The sequence below is a fragment of the Mytilus californianus genome, unplaced genomic scaffold (assembly GCF_021869535.1).
Source record: "Mytilus californianus isolate M0D057914Y unplaced genomic scaffold, xbMytCali1.0.p SCAF_8, whole genome shotgun sequence".
NCBI classification, from domain to species: domain Eukaryota; kingdom Metazoa; phylum Mollusca; class Bivalvia; order Mytilida; family Mytilidae; genus Mytilus; species Mytilus californianus.
In genome coordinates, this window is record NW_026262734.1 from 86,485,557 (window position 1) to 86,506,727 (window position 21,171).

Sequence of the window (21,171 nt, forward strand, 5' to 3'; positions counted from 1 at the left end):
TTTCTTCAGATTTACAATTTATGCTTTGTTTATTTCCTCAGATTTACAATTTATGCTTTGTTTATTTCTTTAGATTTACAATTTATACTTTGTTTATTTCTTCCGATTTACAATTTATATTTTGTTTATTTTTCAAGATGTACAGTTAATGTTGTTTGATTGATTGTGGTTTGCTGAATGACCAGTGGCAAATATTTGAATTTTTTTTTTAAAGAAGAACTAATTTACTTTCAAACCAAACGGTAGGTTGTGAAAGTTGATTGACTAGGATAAACGGCGGGGAAATTTTTGACTGTGCCATTGGAAAAGAACACTTTATGCTATAAACTTTCACAAATTGATACTTTATATTGAAAAATATGAAATATGGGGTTGATTTACCTACGGCATGTGAATGGAAATTCATGATGGCATTAGCAAATCAAAAAAATTGACCACTGGATGTTAACATGGCAACAATCAATCAATCAAGAAACCAAAGTAATTGGAATTATTAAAAGGATTTCTGCTAAAAAGTGAAAAAATTTAAAGTTGTAAAAAAATTTTGTGAAAAAAAAATCCAAAATGCATAAAGGCAAAACTAATCATCCATCAGTGACCAAATTGTCAGGACAAGATGATGAACAATAAGGAACAAAGATAGAAAGATGATGTATATTATCAAACTTTTAACAAAGTACATTTAAATTCCAAAACTTAGAGGTCAAAAGATACCTTACACATGGTTATGTTACAAAATAAACTCATCATAGATACCAGGCTTATAATTTTGTATGCGAGACAGACACATATTTCGTCTACAAAAGACTCATTAGTGACACTCAAATAAAAAAAGATTAAAGGTCAAATCAAGTACAAATTTGAAGAGCACAAAATATCTATAGATAGAAAAAAGAAATTTTGCTAATATGCAAATAATAACATATTTCACAGAAATTTAATTTTGTCACAACTTTTTTTTGTCTGTTCTTCCAATCATCTAGAGTTTGTCAGGCAATATTTAACTAAAAACTGTGTAAATGGAAATTTTATCAGCTTTGAAATAGCATGTACAATCTTCAAGTGAAAACAAGAACTGCATTTGTCAGAAACCAGAAATTTCTACCTGCATATATATACAAACAGACTTTATAGGAATGATGCTAGAATATTTTAGATGATTAAAAAAAAATAAATCTATTTAAGGAATAGAAAACAGGTAAATGAAGGGTACTAAGAGAAGTTTTCCACATAAAATCAAAACAAAACAAAGGTCATAGTAAAACTGTTTGTTTCTTGATTTTTAAATCTGTTTTCCCTTGAGTAATTTTACAATACAACTACACCATACAATTACCATACACAATTATTAAAGTGAATATCAATGTCACCTTGTTTTTGGCCAATCTAAAAAAAAAAATCATTTTTTTCCATTGAAAAGTGGAAAATAGAAAGATAACTACAGTGTGTGATTTTTTTTGTAAATAAATTGCAATAGCTGTTTTCTAAAAATGAATCCGATCAATATTTTTTAGACTGTTTCCACATAACAATTCAACAAGAAGTAGGCTATCCCTGCATTTGAGAGCGTAATCAAAAGAAGCATAAATGATTTTCTAAAGAGTTTTAAAAATTTCAACAAAATTCCCTTTGCTTTTTTGCCTCTGTAACTGGCTTCCCTGTAAAAGCCAGTCAAAAATTTGTAAAAGACACAATGGGATTCAAATAGAGAAAACTGTATTCACAAACTGTATAATTAAACTTTAGTACATCAAAAAATATTCTTCCAGTAAAGCAAAAAATAAATATTTCGAAAAATGGTACGTGTACCTTTGAACTAAAAATTTATCACATGAAGTAAAAATATTCCAAATATATATTGTGTGTTGGTTTAAGACAAAACCCATTGTGAAGAAAAAATAAGCTGACATTACCTAACAGACAAAATCATAACCAAATAATCAAACTTATTCACTACCAGACAAATTTGAAATATCAAAAAGTATTAAAAAAATTTATTAATTATTTGTATGTGTTTTAATACCATTTTCTACACTTTCAAAGAATTTCATGAAAGTCAGGTTTTAAAGATGTAGAAAAATGTAATGCCAAGTGTTCAACAATGTGTCTTGAAAAGTATCTAAAAAATCTCTGTATATCAGACTGCTGATTAATCGAGTGCATCTAGCCAACAAGTTAAGTTGCTGATTAATCAAGTGCACCTTGCAAACAAGTAAACCTACCAAAAAAGTGACAGGCTAAAATGATCTATACATTTATATGTGAAACAAATACCTTGGAAATAATCTTTTTTTAGTAGAAAATTCCTACTCATTCAGTTAATATAAAGTATATATGCTTAATGTTTACATTTCATGACATACCTAAATGCACGTGGAAATGCAGAAAAAAATCATCTTAATACCCTCTAGTTCCCTCTTTACTCCAACATATGTATATTTTCAGCAATGTTTTAGATAAGACAATGTACAATCAATTTAAATAAATGGAATTAGCATGTCCGATGAGTTATTTCTTTGATTTGTTTGACAAATTGCAGAATAATTTAAATTCATCTGATCAGCTAGGTATTGATTTTTGCATTTGTTTCTAAAATAAAATCAACAAAATGTCAACACATTAATTCTTTTAAATCTCTTTATGTTATCAGGGTTTCACATTAGTGTGGGTCCATGAGGTCTTGGACCTGTCTTTTCTGGGAGGGGACTTTCCATTAAGTCAAGTACCTCCTATTCTTTACACTGATGCTTTATAAAGGACATTTTTAAGGACTACCTTTCACTTCAAATTGAAATTGTCCTGCATGTATATAATGCAATTTTGAACCCCTGCTGTATTCTGCAATTGGCCAACTATATCTATATTCAGGCCAAAGTTACTATGGAAAATTTTATATGCCAACTATGAAAAAAAAAATTCCATTATAAATTTGGACAATGTATACAGTAGTAATTTTGGGACTGTCGTAGTTCAGAAGGAACCAAAAAAAAAAAATGAAAAATAATAGCTGCCAATGAGATCACATTTCTGCTTTTAAAGCACAGATTACATCTTTACAATATTTTTACAACAATATTCTAAGGGAGATAACTCCTATCTGCTGTGAACACCTGGATCATTTGAATTGGAATAGTTATCTCTTTTGTCATTAGTCTCTGTTGCACTAGGTTTGCTCCGCCCAATGGCAGGAGACTGAGTCCGAGATTGAGTAGCACTAGAGGAAGGTATTAAAGGAGGAGGGTATCCGGCAGGGGAACCCCCTTTTGCATGCGCTATCATCGGGCTAATTGTCCTTGGAAAGTGTGCCGACAGCGGATCTGGAGGACGTAAATGTGGATATCTACTTTGCTCAAAGGCAAGTCTTTGTGAATCATAAAATGGCAATCTCTCTAGTATGTCTCTTCTCACTCTTTCATCCTGTAAAAAAAGTTCTTCTTTTCGTAACTGTTCCGGATCAAACAATGACGGATGTTGAATTCGGCTCAGCATTCGCTCTCGCTCCCTCTCCATATCCCGCTGGAGCTGAAACTGATGCTGACCTAAGTTCATTTCTAATGGACTTTTATCATATTGACTTAATAATGCAGGGTGGGGTGGCACACGGTCACCAAACATGTATGGGGACGGTGCCCCTAAAAGTCTAGCACGATCCAACATGCTGAAGTTCATTGGATTAACTGCTTGGGAACGACCCAATAAATAGTCTGTTCTTAGTTTATCCCTTTCGGCATGAAGAATTAAATCCTCCTCACGACGTTCCTGCTTAATTTTAAGTCCACTTTTATCGTCAAATCTTCTTTCATAGCTACTATCAGATTTGGCAGAACCAACACGGCCATTTTGTAATGGTGACCTAGACCTAGATCTAGACCTTGATGCATGTGCATCTTTCATGTAAGATAACTCTCTTTCTCTACTCCTTTCTTCTAAACTAACCCGTCTGTCGTGTTCGCCATTTCTTCTCTCCCTGAAAGTATATAAAAAATAAATGTCTTATTATTTAATTCAAATATTTATTAAAGAACTATCAATTTCTAACTAGATATGTATTTTTCTGTTCTATCTGTTTTAGATGGTGTTTAATTTCATTCCTTATTTATTCTTTATCTAATTTGTCTGCACTTCAGTCTGTTCTGTATATTTCTTATATATATCAGGATATATGTCTTAATATGTAACAACTTTACAACAGGCGTTCTCCATCAGATAACCTGTGGTTATTCAGGGCTTACACCATAATCTATATATACTTCCGTCTCAAATTAAGGCCAACAATGTTAGATCTGCATAGATTCATAAAACAAATATATGTACTGTCCTGCTGTATGTAGCTATATATAGGTTATTGAACTCTTTCCAATTTTGACCTTATGTTTAATCAGTGATTTCTATAATATGTATGTACAGAACTAGCTACTAAAATATTAGTATTTATTCAAGCATATCAATTTCAACAGTTCATTCAATATGTGAAAAAAAAACAACTCTTGAAAATCTATATATATAATAGAACATGTATTTTTTGTAAATCCAGCTTACCTGCTGTGACAAGCAAAATCAGTATGCATTGGATATAATAAAAATCAATATTTTTACATCAAATATCTTCCTACTTTTGTATAATTCACATTTTTCTAAACCTGTATTTAATTGAAGGATGATCTTTGTCAAATGTATTCACACCTTTTTAAACTCAGTGAGATTCAGACCTTGCCCTGTTGTTAGAAACCTATTGTTGAAGACAGTGTGTAAACCTCTCAGGTTATCTTTTGATTATTTGTGTTGTTGGGTTGCTACCTAAATTATCCTTAAATAAAAAAAAAAAAATTGTTTGCAATTCTTCTCAATCAAATGAAGAGAGAAAACTATCAACAACAGAAATAATATAATTAATTATTTCTCATGATTTCTATATTTACCTTTCTCGGTCTTCTTCCCGTCTTCTGTCCAATGCTAAAACACCTGCTTCTGGTCCCCTGTCACCACGATCAATCTCCCCATCTTCCCGTTTACTCCAGGAGGCTGCCTGGACACCAGGGAATGTTGGAGGAGTCCGATGTAAACGGTTCCAATCGTGAGGTGACGTCAGTCCCGGAACATTTGGCATGTCACGCCCACTAAATGCCCCAGATGCTGAACCCAATCCTCCAAAACCAAGAGGGTTTGACATGGAATAAGGTGATGGTTTTGGAAATGGGGAAGCACCTGTAATTGAAAGGTCAGTTTAATTATTACTGCATTAATTTTGTGTGAAGGAAAGATTGTTCCATCTAGGTCTTCCATCTACTTTTTTTACTTTTGATTTTTCTTTTTTAATGAAGATTTTTGTTTGTTTGTAATTTAATATCCATATGTATGTGAATACATTTTTGTATCACCAAAAATATGTTAACTATTCACCTATAAACAAATGCAATGCAACAGCTGCAATCATACTTATGAGAATTACTATATTTTTTTTAAATCATTTTAAAACATTTGAACGTTATGGAATATCTGTTTCACAGATGACAATGAATATGTTCCAATTGTCGTAATTACAATCCTGTCCCCTTTTCACCGAATGTGACCTACTGAATAGGACTTATTACCAGGATTGTACTAATATTAGCAACACGACGGGTGCCACATGTGGAGCAGGATCTGCTTACCCTTAAGGAGCACCTGAGATCACCCCCAGTTTTTGGTGGGTTTCATGTTGCTCAGTCTTTTCTATGTTTTGTTAAGTGTACTGTTGTTTGTCTGTTGGACTTTTTCTTTTCTTAGCCATGTCGTTGTCATTTTATTTTCTTATTATGAGTTTGAATGTCCCTTTGGTATCTTTCGACTTTTTTTTAGAAAACTATTTGTCAAAGAGAATTTAATCAAATCTTTGACTCTTGTCAGGTAGTCAGGTAACAAGCTAAATGACCTCTAGACGGCTTTGGTTATTCTTAACATTTGGTTGCTGCCTCATTGACATAAACCCCACATCTCCTTTTATTCGTAAAAATTATGTACAGACCCTCTTCATTGCACATGTACAAATTCAGTTCTTGTTGCAGAACTTTTGTTTTGTTGCTTATTTGTTACATTATGGTACGGAAATGAAATTAAAAGAAATATTACATATCTTACCTGAGTGCATTGGGTTCAGGAAGCCACTATGTCCAGGCTGTTCTAGACTATTTCTGCCATGAGAACCTGCAATAAACATTTGTATAAAATTATAAACTTTACAAGAAACTTAAATATTTGTAATTGTAACTAATCTATTTTTTCTTATTAATATTTCGTTTAATTTTTAAAAGAAATTTATTTACTCTTGGCTGTTTCGAAAAAAAATTATATATGTCGGTTTGAAGTCATTTTTTCAGAGGCCAAGATTTTTGTTTACCATATATGTAAATTATTGCTATAAATATGTTCTTAGATCAACCACCATAGCAAATGTATATGCAAGTTCCTTCAAAGACTTTCAGATAACTTTTTCTTGAAGAACCCCATTAAAGTATACTATCATAAAAGCTACTTATATTTTATCTTGTGGTTATCTCCCCTTAGACTGTAAAATAACACAATTTTCAATTTAGATTTTAAATTTGAAATGCAAACTTCCATTTCCATGATTACTTTTGCTACATATTAATTCTCTGAAAAGATACATTAATATTTCTGCACACTTTCAAAAACAAATGTGAATTTTATACATTGTTTTTACAGAATGGCATTCATATATAAGAATGAGATGTCTATTTGGAATATTGTTAACATGCTCTGTATTTATTCAAAATTATTAAAGCTTTGATTGGCAAATTAATAAACATAAAAATATGTGCTCATATACTATATCAAATGCTGACATCTATGTTTACATTTCTGTGAATGTAAAACTGGTCTAACGCTTCATTTTGTGCCTGTACTAAGTCAGACTAACTTGTGTAATATGTTGTTATTATTTGTCTCTGTTTGTATATAAGTAAGGTGTTGATGATTGATGTGGTCAGTTGTACTTTACAGTATTTTGGCAATACCTTTTTATGTATTATCTAGCAATTTTTGACTGTAAGGACATCAAATCTAGTCTTTCGATACGAGACAAGAAGTCCAAAATACTGACCAATAACGATAATTCATTATTAAATAAAAGTACAAAATTCTTTCCCACCAAACAAACTGTGGATTCATTTATCTTTATGGATACTAATTTTTGTGGATACTTTATCTATTGAACTGGAAAAGTAGAAAATTTATATTACTTTGAGTGTTTGAATTCTTGTATTAGCGATTTTTGACTATAGAGTTTGAAATTTTCAATTAAATCTGCAATATTGGGGAAAAAATAACTGTTTTATGTGTTCTATACACAACTAAATCATCCGAAAATAGTTAATTTTTTTCCCTAAATTGCACTTGATTTTACTTCTTTAAGTTGCTCTTACTTGACCAAGTATCAGAATGTATTACCACAGAGTAAGTAACCTGTCAAAAAATTATAAACTCTGGAGTCAAAAGTTGGTAATTAAAAATAGTCTATTAGTACCCAATGAATAATCATGAATCCCCAGTAACAGAGGGAATAACTAGTAGATGTTAGAGGGAATAACTAGTAGATGCTAATTAATTTCTTACCAGAAAAACACAAACCTTGAGACAAGAGTCCCGTGGAGGCAGACAGATCTGTGGGTCTATGCAAAGAAGCTCCTGGGAAGAGATGACTTGGAGGTCGTAACGGCTCCATTGATTTCCCTTCCTGCCCTTTCTGTAACTCTATATGTTTTTGTTGATGCTGGTAGATCTCCCATGCTATCCGTACATGGACTGCATTCCATTTACCTGGCTTCTGTAAAAAGTAGATGTAAATATATAAACTCAACTGGTCCCCAACAATAAGAATATACATTTCCTGAAGATATTAGAATTTTATTCTACCAGAACTTTATTATTCAAACTACATCTAAACATGCTTAACAACAAACTAAAATTCAGGATTTTCAAAATATTGTTAAATAAAACACTAAGATGATTTTTTTTTCACCAAAATAACTTTCCAAAATAAAAGTATCTCAACAGTACCTAAAGGACTGCATTTCAATGTAGAATGATGTGTTATCACAAGCAACAATGACAGTTTACAAAAATCCAGTTAAATCAGTATATTGATACACCTATGTAACATGTTTTTATATTGGCTATTTGTGTGCATTCAATTCAAATCATATCTATTGAATATACTTTAAGTGGGCAACCATATTGGATTCTCTGCATTCTAACTCTTCAATTATTACAAATGCAGATTGCAAATAAAATATTGCCTACCTTAAAAACAGTATCAATTAGATAGTATACAAATTTGAGACATGGATTTAGCAATATAATATTCAGCCTAGAAAAGTTTTCATTTGATAATTTTGTGTGGATGGCAAATCTTCGATAGTTTAAGCTTAATTTATTCACAACATTTTTTAGACAAATTGGAGCATGCCATATTGTATAGACACCTGACTATTAGACAGTATTTAGCCTTCTAGATGTCTTTTAGTTGTATGTGTGGTTGGGTTTTTGTCTCATTCAGTAAGGTCTTCCCCATGATCTTCTTTTATTTATATTTAAATGAGGTCAATATGTGGAAATCCTCAAAGAACTGTATTTCATTTGGATTTTAATACTATTTTCCAACCTCAATGGAATAATTTCTTTAGTAATCTAACAGTACTGCATTTCAAAAAGGAAATTTTGGTTCAATAAACCTATGAAATTGAAGCACAAAGAAATATCAAATTTCCAAAGAATTGTGGCTGGCTTATGTCATTGTCAATATATTACAAATTCTCCATTCTGGTTTTCCATCCTTTTATAAGAATTACAGCATTTGGTATATTCGAAGCAAAATGTATTTTCTAAAGCTAGCTAGCATATAACCATATGATTTAGTAAATCAATCTATAAAATGTTAAAAGATTTTCAATTTTCAGATTAAAACAGTTTTTAGTTCCCAATTTTTTTCACTATGAACATTCAGATGAAGACAAACCTGTCAAATTATGTACATTAAACCTTATATATTGGAAGTCTTGCGATTAATTTAAATAAATAATTAGTATCAAATTTCTGCTGGATATAATTTTACCTGAAAACAGTGATAATGAAAAATCTCCATTTTAACATGCTATCTTTAAATAACATGTATTATACTTAATAAACTGATTTACAATCCTTAAAAAAAAACTGACATTATACACTTCATAAACTAATTTGTACAGAACTTTTTTTATAGACTTCAAACTGATGTTACATGCTCACAGTTTATACCAGTCATTTTTTACAACATTAAAACGTACTACATCCAGTGCTTCTAACCTTTAACCAAATGCATTACATGTCAGGTTTCTTAGCAAGTAGAAATGGTCATTTTAATGCCATTTTTGCTGACATAAACTTTTTTGATTGACCCAACCCAAATAACAATATCCAAATTTAATTTTCAAAATGAAATTTAAATATTTGCCATATTTTTAAAAACAATGAAAATTTAGCATTTCTGCTATGCTTTCAAATGATTGATTTATAAGCATGTAATTTTCAATGACTGAAAAAGGTTTTTATATGCATCAATAATAAATGAAACAGGGTACAAACATTTTACACGTAAAAGAACAGTAGATTGAGAATTTATTCTGAGATTTTCGTCAATCAAAATATTTTATAGGGTAAGAAGCATTGTTGTAAAATACCATTTACAACAACAAATTAATGCATGATAGTTTAATATAACTGTTAATAGAACCACACACATATATATATATCTTAACGTCTGATACACTATGTTTAAAAATAACATTGAAAATTTCTTTGCTGGTTAGAATTCAGACTGTTTTCTGCTCACTTGGTCTCACAGTTAAGATTGAACTACTTTCTATTTTATGCAAATGACTGACAGATACTGTGGATTCATCTAATTTTCGTGGATAGTAATTTCCGCTGAGGAAAAACTTTTATTAGAGAAAATTAGATTGTGTGATACTGACAAATTCTACATAAAAATCCATCAAAAATGGTTATTGTTGCCCATGAATACTACTGAATAGCCAGTACTTAAATGAGCTTCTTTTGATTGATTAAAAGGAAAACGTCCTTTAATCAATTACAGACAATAGATTTGATGATTAAATGTCCAGTCGCAAATATTTGATGACAGAGACAATAAACTCTATCAGACTATGAAAACGTGAGTACAATTCTAAATCAGGTAACAATCTTTCAATGCCATTTTTAAACAAAGAGTAACATAGTTCTAGACTAGTGCAAATGGTGAAAAGTTAATAAGGCATAAAACACTAACTTTTTGTGCAGGCAATGTTGCAGCTGATGGGATCTTATCTCTATCTCGTAGGGAGTGCAGCATCTGTGAAGGGTGCAGCCCTGTCGATACCCTCTGTAAACACATGATCATATACAAAATAAAGCATACAAACTCAACTTCACATAAGAACAAAAGTTATGGTGTATTATTCACAAATGCGCACTAAACACAGCCAATTACAGTACATCAACAAAATTTTCAAGAAATTTTTTCGTACATAAATAAGAAGGGTTTACTCTCAGTATGTTATATCAATTCTAATCACATGACTTACATATAAATCAAATTCATGGCATATTTATGCAGAATTTGCACTTTAAGTGAACGTTAAATGCTCATGAAAAAATTTGTTAAACAGTAACTTCAGTTCAATCATTCTCCAGCTTGTTTATCTCGTAGCAAATAAATATTACATGTTTATGTGTTTGATGAATTATTAATTTAAAAAGACATGTGAAGAAACATTAAATTCCTTTGAATAAAATGTCAATTAACTACAAAGTTCAATTGGCTATAAAAGTATAAAAAAGCCATTAAGTACCTTTTAATCTTTACCACCTGGGTGAGGGAAAAGCAGGGGAGGGGGAGATTTTTTTACTCTTATGAATCCCAACAATAAAACATTTGCTTCTGGGAGGCTAGCATTTCCCGTACAAGATCTCAGATTACAAATCTATTTAGTTAAAATTGACCAATTTTCATATATAGTCATCATTTTTACAAAATATATTGCGAAGAAAACATTACAAAGTGGAAAACAAAAGGTATATGTTTATAATTGACTTCAAACAAAATTAACAAACATAACATTTTTTATATTTACAAATATTTTCTGATATATTACCCAAAACTTCCCCCAGAGAAAACTTAAAAGCAGAAACTGCCTCAGGGAAATTGTTGAGAGGTTAACAGGTATGCATTAAACTTTGCATGCTCTATTTTGACTCTTTGTGAAATGTTTTAATGATGAAAAGAAAAGTGCAATGAACCAAACTTCCAACTTCCCAATTATGCAACGGTACATCTAAATACCATGTTGTGAAATAGATTATTTGACCACAATACTGTAAACTACATTTTCATTAATGAATTTTTTGCCTAAGAATATTAAACAAATAAGTGCACTGTGATAGAAGGAGTTCCTTAATATCAAAGATTAACAACAACAAAAATCTCTAACAACAAAGCTTTTCATGCAATATTTCTTTTCTGTTGACTCTAAACATTCATAAAATATAAATTACATGTAGAAATGAGTAATAATAATAATAATAATAATAATAATAATAATAATAATAATAATAATTAAAAACCTATCAAAATCAATTCCACTTTTAAAAAAAAAGTATTTTTTTTCACCATGATTTTTAAACTCTCTGTACATAGTCATTTTAAATATAGATACAATACTCACTGTATGTATGTATGTTTTCTTAAAATAACTTTTTTAAGAGTAATCCTTACCTTAGGCTGAAATGCTCCAGTCAGTGTGGACGACAATCCTCCAGAAGGAGGCATCAGGGGAGATAATCCTGCATAACCTGGTGGCATACCAAACTACAAAATAAATAAAAAGACATGTAAGCTTTAGGCAATAATTTTTAAAAACACAATAGCAATATTTTAAAATAACACTGTTAAGACATGGGGTCCACATCAAAGCGATAGTATTTTTTTCTTTACAGTTAGTTTCAGAATTTATGTACATTATCTAGCAGATTTGTTAAATAGTTTTAGTCATAATAGAATGTTAACCAAACACAATCAATCAGCACTGAGGAGCCTCAGTAGTCATTTGGTCTATTGGAAATTCATATTACAGTGGTCACTAGCCTGTCAACTCTGAGATTGTGAGTTCCAACCTTGCTCATAAATGTCCCAAGTATGACTTGAAACATGTTCAGATTGTGATTATTCTATACCCTAATTACCCTTGGAATTCCCCAAGACTAAAACTTTATAGTTTCCTAAAGAATGCATGATTATAACAGCAAGTTTAAGTTATAGAACAGCAATACACTAGTTTTTTTTTAATATATTTTGTAACTTGTACAAGATCGAGCAGATTTCTCTAAGTCCTCATTTCTATCCTCACTAGTTGAACTCACTAAGAGTCTTCAAAGACATGTTAAGTGCACTATTCTCGACATAAAGTCTTCAATGACATGTTAACTGCACTATTCCCAACATAAAGTCTTCAATGACATGTTAAGTGCACTATTCCCGACATAAAGTCTTCAATGACATGTTAACTGCACTATTCCTGACATAAAGTCTTCAATGACATGTTAACTGCACTATTCCCGACATAAAGTCTTCAATGACATGTTAAGTGCACTATTCCTGACATAATCTTCAATGACATGTTAAGTGCACTATTCCCGACATAAAGTCTTCAATGACATGTTAAGTGCACTATTCCCGACATAAAGTCTTCAATGACATGTTAAGTGCACTATTCCCGACATAAAATCTTCAATGACATGTTAAGTGCACTATTCCCGACATAAAGTCTTCAATGACATGCTAAGTGCACTATTCCCGACATAAAGTCTTCAATGACATGTTAAGTGCACTATTCCTGACATAAAGTCTTCAATGACATGTTAAGTGCACTATTCCTGACATAAAATCTTCAATGACATGTTAAGTGCACTATTCCCGACAAAGTCTTCAATCACATGTTAAGTGCACTATTCCCAACATAAAGTCTTCAATGACATGTTAAGTGCACTATTCCTGACATAAAGTCTTCAATGACATGTTAAGTGCACTATTCCCGAAATAAAGTCTTCAATGACATGTTAAGACCACTAGTCCCGACATAAATTTTCAATGACATTTTAATTGTTAAAAGTGCACTTTTCCCAACATTTCATAAATTATGTATCTACATCAAAATCAAGTACATGTACTTACATTGCGATATAATGGAGAATCTCCAAACTTATTGACCTGCAAAAGAAAAACAAAAAATATATAAACAAATTTTATTGTGGCCTTTTGTGGTTCTTAAATAAATTATCAAGCCGTGTATGACTTTTATGACAAAAGAAGTGACATTTCCATTTCTCTGAAATAAAATCTTTTAATTTCATCTAAAAAAATCCTTTAAGGTTTATTACAAGGCTGACATTTCATTTTCATTAAAAAAAATTTCCCTTTCGTATTAAATGATTTTTTGTAAACAAATGTGTTGAACTTTTTGTACTAAGTACATAGAGATAAAACATTTTACTATAGACTAAAAATCATATACATTTAACATAAAAAGGGGATATTCTGGAATGCAGAGATTGAAAAAAAACAACGTTTTCCTGTACATTATTGAAAACAACCAAAGCCCCCATACAAAGATGACTGGTTGGTGTATAGTACATTGAATGCTTGAATCACACAAAACTGGATAAAGATCTTTGTCAATGGACATCTTTATTTTACATATTTATCAGTTTATAATGTTAATAAATATTACTTAAACATGTAAAATTTTTACAAAATAACTGTTTCCTAAATTAAATCAGCTGTGAATTTGAGCTATCACTTAACAAAACAAGATAAAACTATTTCTATTCTGAAAAAATTTACAATCATAAATTTCCTTAAAAGGACCTCTTTTCCTTCAAAAGATATACATTGGATAGCAGAATTATCTTTTATATTAAGTCAAAAGAATTCTTCAGATATTTCATATCAAATTACATTTTATAGGGTTTAGTGCCATATTACTGTATCATATTTGTCCTGAGAGAAATAAATACCCCAGAAATCAATATCTTCTCATAAATAGTTTCTCTTTTGTCCCTATATTACATTTAAGTACAGATAAAACGGATGAAAGGCAGTGTAAAAATTAAATCATTCATTTCCTTTTTTTTTTCTAATTTGCATCAGATTGAACAGAAATACTCAAAAATCAAATTTCCAATTCACCATGAAATGCAACCAGCAAAGCAGAGATAACTTCTGCAAAAATAACAAAAAGTCAATTTTTCATGGATCATAAAAGATAAAATAATTTAATTTGCTTCACACCTTTGTACAAAGCAAAATCGATGAGTATCTCTTAAAATTTTTTGTAATCGATGGCAGACTCTAAAAAGGGATATTTTATCATAATAGTCCATGCCAATTGCTACTAAATTCTGTAATGGCTTGTATCTTGTCAATAAAAATTATCATTGGAAGTCATTATTCCTGTAATTTGAATTTATATGACAATTATCTGTAATCACGATATCCTGGCAATGTTTCACTTCTCCAATTTTTTACACCCTGTTTGTCAGCCTAATCAACCAATCGTAACCATCCACTGATAGCCTCGGTAATCAGTTTCAACCCCTATGAAATTTACGAGCCGTGTTATCAGACAGGAAACTGATAAGTGGGATTGTATAAAACTTGATATAGACGGCAATAAACTCTGTTGACAGTTTGATTAGGGAGTTATTTTTACAAGTAGCTCCGCTGGTATATCATGAACCAATTGAGCCAATAAAACAGATAGCTACTGAATGGTGAATATCACAAGTAATATTTGTCAGATGGGAAAGATATTTCCCCTGGCAAAAAAAACCTGCTATCAACAAACATGCCTTACAGACGATAATAAGTTTGACTCATATCAGTAATTGTAGACTGTTTATTACATTTCCAGCTTTTGTTATGTTTTTTCCCCATCTGACATTTTAGGTTGGTGTTAATATAGAAGCCTCAGATGATATAGCAAAGGTTATGTGTTCTATATTATTAGAGTAAATTGGCTGGCATTATGATTTCTCTGAGCCAGAATACTAATTATTTTTTTTGCCTGATTAACCTTTTAGTCATGATTATGATGTATAAATTGAAATTATTTTATGTTCCAGGGTTGTCTATATTTATATTGTCTTGTCATGAGATTTACTGCTATCATAGTCAGTTTTCTTAAAGTAAAACTGTTTATTAAATTTTGTATAAATTGCAGCAATTCTACTCATAAACTGATTTTGTGTCATGGATGGATAACCTATATCCTTTCTTTTTTATCATTCTATACGTTTAATAAATGCACTTGCCATGCAGAATAGTTTTGCAATTATTAACTCCAGTTATTCTACAGATTTTTCTCCTAAGACTTTTTCAATATTGTCTGATAAGTAGCTTTTGCATATTACATTTACATGTCAAAATTTGTTTTATATAATATCAGTAGTTTTGGAATACACTTTCACTTTTGTCCTTATATCATGGAAAAAAAGTTTTCTCTTCTTTCTATTTTTAACTTTGGAACAACCATCTTAAGAACAGTAATTAACCAAAAATGTATTCAACTCAAAAGAAATTATCAGAATCTGAAAGTATCATACAGGCAAAAAAAATAATACTAGAGTATATCCTATAAATTGCTATACACAGACATCTTCCACCATAAATCAATTGAAGAACCTCAAAAAGTAAAAAGTTTCTACATGTACCAATAATAAACAAGAAGTTGCACGTCACTGTTTCACTATTTCTATTATATTTACAGAAGATGAGTAATATGTAAAGAAAGCTACACACCAATGGATGGACAGAAGGAAGAACAGATGAACAAACAAATAAACTCATCATAGAGGACAGACAGACAAACAGATAAACAAACAAAAAAACTCATCATAGAGAACAGACAGACAAACAGATGAACAAACAAATAAACTCATCATAGAGGACAGACAGACAAACAGATAAACAAACAAATAAACTCATCATAGAGGACAGACAGACAAGCAGATAAACAAACAAATAAACTCATCATAGAGGACAGACAGACAAGCAGATAAACAAACAAATAAACTCATCATAGAGGACAGGCAGACGAACAGATGAACAAACAAATAAACCCATCATAGATATCAGGATAAAAAATTTGAACGCCAGACTCGTGTTTTGTCTACAAAAAGACTCATCAGTGCACGGGAATCATAAGAGTTATAAAGGCCAAATAAAGTAAGAAGTTGAAGAGCATTGAGGACCCCAAGTGATTTCAGTGAACCATCATCCACAGTCTAATGAACAGATACTTACCGGTAATGGAGCTGGCGTTGGGATCAATGCCCCGGCAGTAAATGGTGGAATTATGGGATACATGTGTTGATGTGTGTGTTGATGTTGGTGTTGGTGCATGTGTTGATGCTGATGAATGTCTGCTTTCATATACGGTGGAGGACCAATCAAGGATGAAGTTGGTCTCTCCTGTGACAACAAAAATCGTCTGTTCAATTCTTCACGTAAAATCTCTTGACCTGAAATAAAGTAGAAAATAAGTTTACTTTAAATCTGTCCCTCTTAGTATTCACATAAACTTACAATGAATATAACTTCACAAAAAGTAAAAGAATCTAAGATCTGTTAACTATTTCCTCACACATCAAATCCACACTTCAGAGCTAATTATTCAGTTCTGCTTTTTATAACTAATGTGCCTGTAACAGAGACAGTTTTTGCTTTGTTTGAAAGTTTCTGGAAACAAATCAACTATCACTTTGTGTTTTTTGCCTTTGATCTAACAAACCAAGACACCTGTCTGTTTTGTCTATGATCAATTCCACATGTTTTAAATAAATGTATGTTTGTTTTTCTAATGTCACTGTCTTGAATTTTCTTTGATATACCTCCCGCTGTTCTGGTAATTGTGGTAATTTTTATTCTGTGATAGAAAATAATACCTGTTCCAAATTTCAGGTACAATGTCTAGGTGTGAACATGTACATGTACTTAAATTTGCAATCTGATTTTAATGAAATAAACTTTTGATTTATTGAGACATTTGTAGCCTCTCATCCAAAATACTTACCTGAAATGTTTCTGATCTAAAGCCTCTAATCCAAAACACTTACCTGCAACGTTCATGGAATCTGTGGGTGAACTCAATTGTGCTGCCCCTGCTCCTAGGTTTGATGAGGGGCCAGGTGGCAGGGGGGATGCAAACATACTGTGGGACAACCCTGGATTGTGGTTGGGTTGTTGGGGGTAGCCGGAATGATATGATGGTCCAGGGGACAATGAAACCTGTGGTCCAAACAAATGTCCAGGTGTATTATTTCTGAAAAAGAGGAGCAAAGTTATTAAACTTTAGTAACACTTCCCATTTTGATTCTACATGTTTGAACAGTACTTATTCTAAAGTTAATTGTAATTCATTTGGCTATAAATGGAAAGAAATCCATATTCTTACTTAGGAAGTTGATGAACTGATAAATGACAGTCTAAAGCATAAAACTTTTTCTACAATTGGTGGACCCCTTTGTACAGCACTCAGCCATGTGTTTAAAAAAATCAAAAGTACAGGTGGTTTAATTCAATCTCTAAAAAAATAAACCAAAAGTTCTGGTAATGAGATTGGTAGCAGATTGGATGGCATGTTCTTGGTAAAAATGTGGAAAACATATTTGTTGAGTCAAGTTTTTCTCTTTGCTAGTTAAGTTACAATATTTTTCCGCTTCTGATTAAAATTTGAGATTTCACCTCTCATGTTGAAAATCATAAATTCAACCATCTTGAGGTATAGATTTGTTGCTGTAATAAAATCTGTGTTTTTGTTTGCAGCTAAAAGATAGCTTAAACATTTTCCCAAAATAAAAGAAGAATGTGTCTGAGGACATGAATGCACACGCTCAAGCTACAAACAAACGAAAATGGGACGGACAGAGGGATGGAAAGATGGATGGTCAAGAGTAACACTTAATGCCCCAGTCGCCTAAGGTGGGGGCAAAAAAAAACGAAATGATATTTATATTAATATATATTGGATGAACTTTTTGCACTTGCCATGGACTAATTATGAAACAGTATACATGTATTACATAAAGCACCAATTATACAGGAGTACTTTCCTAGTAAAACATTGTAAATGTTTCAAAAATAAGCATTGTGTTCTGTTTTTAGCCCAATTTATTGGATCTGTAGTGCAATTGTGTAACAGCGTGTCATCTTTTCTCGTAACAATTATTTTGTAACTTTTTCCACTTGATACATCAAACAGCTAGCTAACATCTTTAGATAGTCATTAACTATCTAATGATGAAACTTATCAACGAAATGAAACACATAGTTTGTGTAAATTACCAGTTACCGCCTAATTATAAAATCTGTCGGAACAGTTCAGATCACTTCTAACTCAAGTGAAATCTATGTTTCAAGGGCCATTTTATAGGGTACGAATAAAGATACACTTGAGATCTCTTGAAATTATGACGAGTTTGTAGGTAAGTGGGCACTTCACGGAAAACATTTCACCTCCTATATCCCTCTATAAAGATTTCCCATTTCCCATCAATGACGTACAAGCAAAGAGCACTTGTAGCATTATCTTGCTATGAAATCGAATCTAGAGTTAATTTCGGCAATTGTGTTTAATTATTTTTCAACACGTAGTCATTTTCTTTCACAAACATAGTAATAGCCCACGAGATTTTACGTTTGTTATACAAACTAATCAAATGTGACAGTAAGATTGGACTAAAGAGCCTTGATTACATGTAATTTGTGGAAAGATCTATAATACTTAGACAGGACTTGAACCCAAAGCTAATGACGTAACCATACATGTACCATGTGCTTTGTTCCATCAGACTGCATTAAATCTTTCTTAAGAGAGCAATAAATATGATGGGGTGCATCATGAAAAATAGTAAGATGTCTACAAAAGTATTTGCCATAAAACAAGCAATCATCATAAAACATATTAAGGCATTATGTTTATCTACTGTGAAAGTATTGCTTTAAATACCAATTTTTATTCAAGTAGATATAATATATATTATAATGTAACTATAAGAGCTTTCAAATCAGCGAGGAAAAGCTATCAACAATTTGCCATTGGATTAAGCGTTAAAAAGCAATTTCATTATTCTTACACTAAAGTAAAAATAATGTTACATCAATTGTTTACGACGATAATAACCAATCACACCATTTGGTTTATATTTTTGATTAGGTTGATTAATTGATTGACTGCTGTTTAATTCCGCTTTCAACACTATTGTGCTATTGGCGGTCAGTTTTTATTGGTGGAGGAAGCCGGAGTGGACGGAGAGAACCACCGACCTCCCCGGTAGGAAAACTGACAATCCTAGTCAATTAAGATTGGAGTCGAGCGCACCTGGCATGTGCGGGATTCGAACTCACAACCTCAGTGTTGACAGGTTAGTGGTACAGTAGTTCGACTACTTAGACCACTCGGCCACCGAGGCACCTTTTTGATTAGGTAATTGATTATTTTCTTCATGTCCAGCGGCAAATATTTCAAACATATCCAGGATTGTACACTTTGGATAATATTACCCAGAATGCATTCAATTCTGAAAGGATGAGTTCAGTGGTGTTCAAATCTTCCTATCAAAAATCATTTTCCTAAAAGATCATTCAACTCCATAAAGATGGAGGTTTACATTTCTCTTTCCCCAAGACCAGACAAACATCAAACTCATGATAAACGGAAAACTGACAGAGGGTTCTCTTTCAACTATCACGCTTTTCTCTGTAATCTAATCTACTTCAATATGGGATATCCCATACATCCTTAGTGGGTCTGAGGTCAAGTGGATATTAAAATACCAAACAGTGCCAGGAAGTTAAATTTTAAATACTAGTATGCAAATCTAATTTTAAATTTGATATAAATAATGAATAAAATCTCAATATAGAAATACAACAATCATACATAAATGTCATATTAGTGGGAGTTCTTATGCATTGTAATAAATCAAGACTATTGATTACCAGGATAAAGAGTTATTTTTGTGTGACAAAGTTGACGATTTAATTTCACCTTTCCATTTCACCTTTCCGTGTCCCTTTGGTATCTTTTCCCTCTCTTTTCCAATGCATGTTTCAAATAGAAAAGCTTAGTTCTAAATTATAACTGGAAATATGTAAACAATCCTATTATATTCAAACTGGAGCTGTCTAATATATATATATCAATCCCTATTAATCTAGTTGGGTAACTGTCCCTTTGAAAATATAAATAAAAGGACAAATAAAAATAAGGACAAACATCAACAGCTATCTTACAACAAAAGAAAACCAACCCTAATCAATCTGTTTGTGACAAAAAATACTTACCCTGGCCAAGGTTTTGGAAATGAGTTGCTATGGTGTTCCTTCTCCCTGAAATCTTCCCTCTTCGGTGTGACACGTGGTGATGGTGAAACCTTCCGCTGATCCCTCGGGAAAGGTGACTGTTTAGACGCTGACAATGGTAATGGTGTTGATGATGCGGACGATGACCTGGCCACAACAGCCGGTTTGGCTGTTGTTGGTGACACTCTATTTAATGGGGACAAAGTTTTCCTTTTTAAGGAGGGAGCTGTAACACTTGGTCCATTGGTTATCACAGAAGTTGTAGCAGTTACTGCAGGTGAAGTTATTGAACAAGTGGTTTTAGTACTTTCAGTAATGACGGAGGATGTGGACAGAGCACAAGTTGTTGTTGTCGGTGATGTGGTTGTTGCTGTCGTGGAAGCCAGAGTATTTGTTGCCGTGATGATAAGATTACTTGTTGAAGAGGTTGTAACAGTGGTAGAAAATGAGCTGCTGCATGTTGCTTTAGTTAAAGGTAAAACACATTCTCCTGTAACAAAAATATAAGTAATATTGAACAGATTTTTAAATTTGAATTGAAAGATGTTTGTCAAACAAACCAAAGAAGAAAGTTTTTAAATATATAACCAAATGATAAAAGTGTTTTAGATAAATCAACCGCATTACTTCTTTTTAAAACAGGACAGAGTTTTTTCCATTTTGATCTTTAAATATGGATCTTCCAGTTACAATTTTGTTTCTTGACCTTGCAAATGGTGTTC

At 31.8% G+C, this 21,171-nt stretch overlaps 1 protein-coding gene across 5 annotated transcripts in view; it reads right to left on the bottom strand.

Annotated features, from left to right (window-relative positions):
* Positions 1-2,808: 2,808 nt before the first annotated feature.
* LOC127710511 (autism susceptibility gene 2 protein-like) overlaps positions 2,809-21,171 on the bottom strand; it is a 148,140-nt gene continuing 129,777 nt past the window's right edge. For 4 of the 5 annotated variants that reach the window (XM_052216434.1, XM_052216436.1, XM_052216437.1 and 1 more), the window contains 10 exons: positions 20,432-20,939; positions 17,203-17,408; positions 16,391-16,608; positions 13,262-13,297; positions 11,807-11,899; positions 10,322-10,414; positions 7,612-7,822; positions 6,118-6,183; positions 4,920-5,205; positions 2,809-3,967 (listed from right to left, as the gene is read on the bottom strand). In XM_052216434.1, the coding sequence (XP_052072394.1) occupies positions 3,094-3,967; positions 4,920-5,205; positions 6,118-6,183; positions 7,612-7,822; positions 10,322-10,414; positions 11,807-11,899; positions 13,262-13,297; positions 16,391-16,608; positions 17,203-17,408; positions 20,432-20,939 (2,591 nt within the window). In that variant the 3' untranslated portion in view covers positions 2,809-3,093. The remainder of the gene's footprint in view (positions 3,968-4,919; positions 5,206-6,117; positions 6,184-7,611; positions 7,823-10,321; positions 10,415-11,806; positions 11,900-13,261; positions 13,298-16,390; positions 16,609-17,202; positions 17,409-20,431; positions 20,940-21,171) is intronic. The other variant, XM_052216435.1, reaches the window with a different exon arrangement.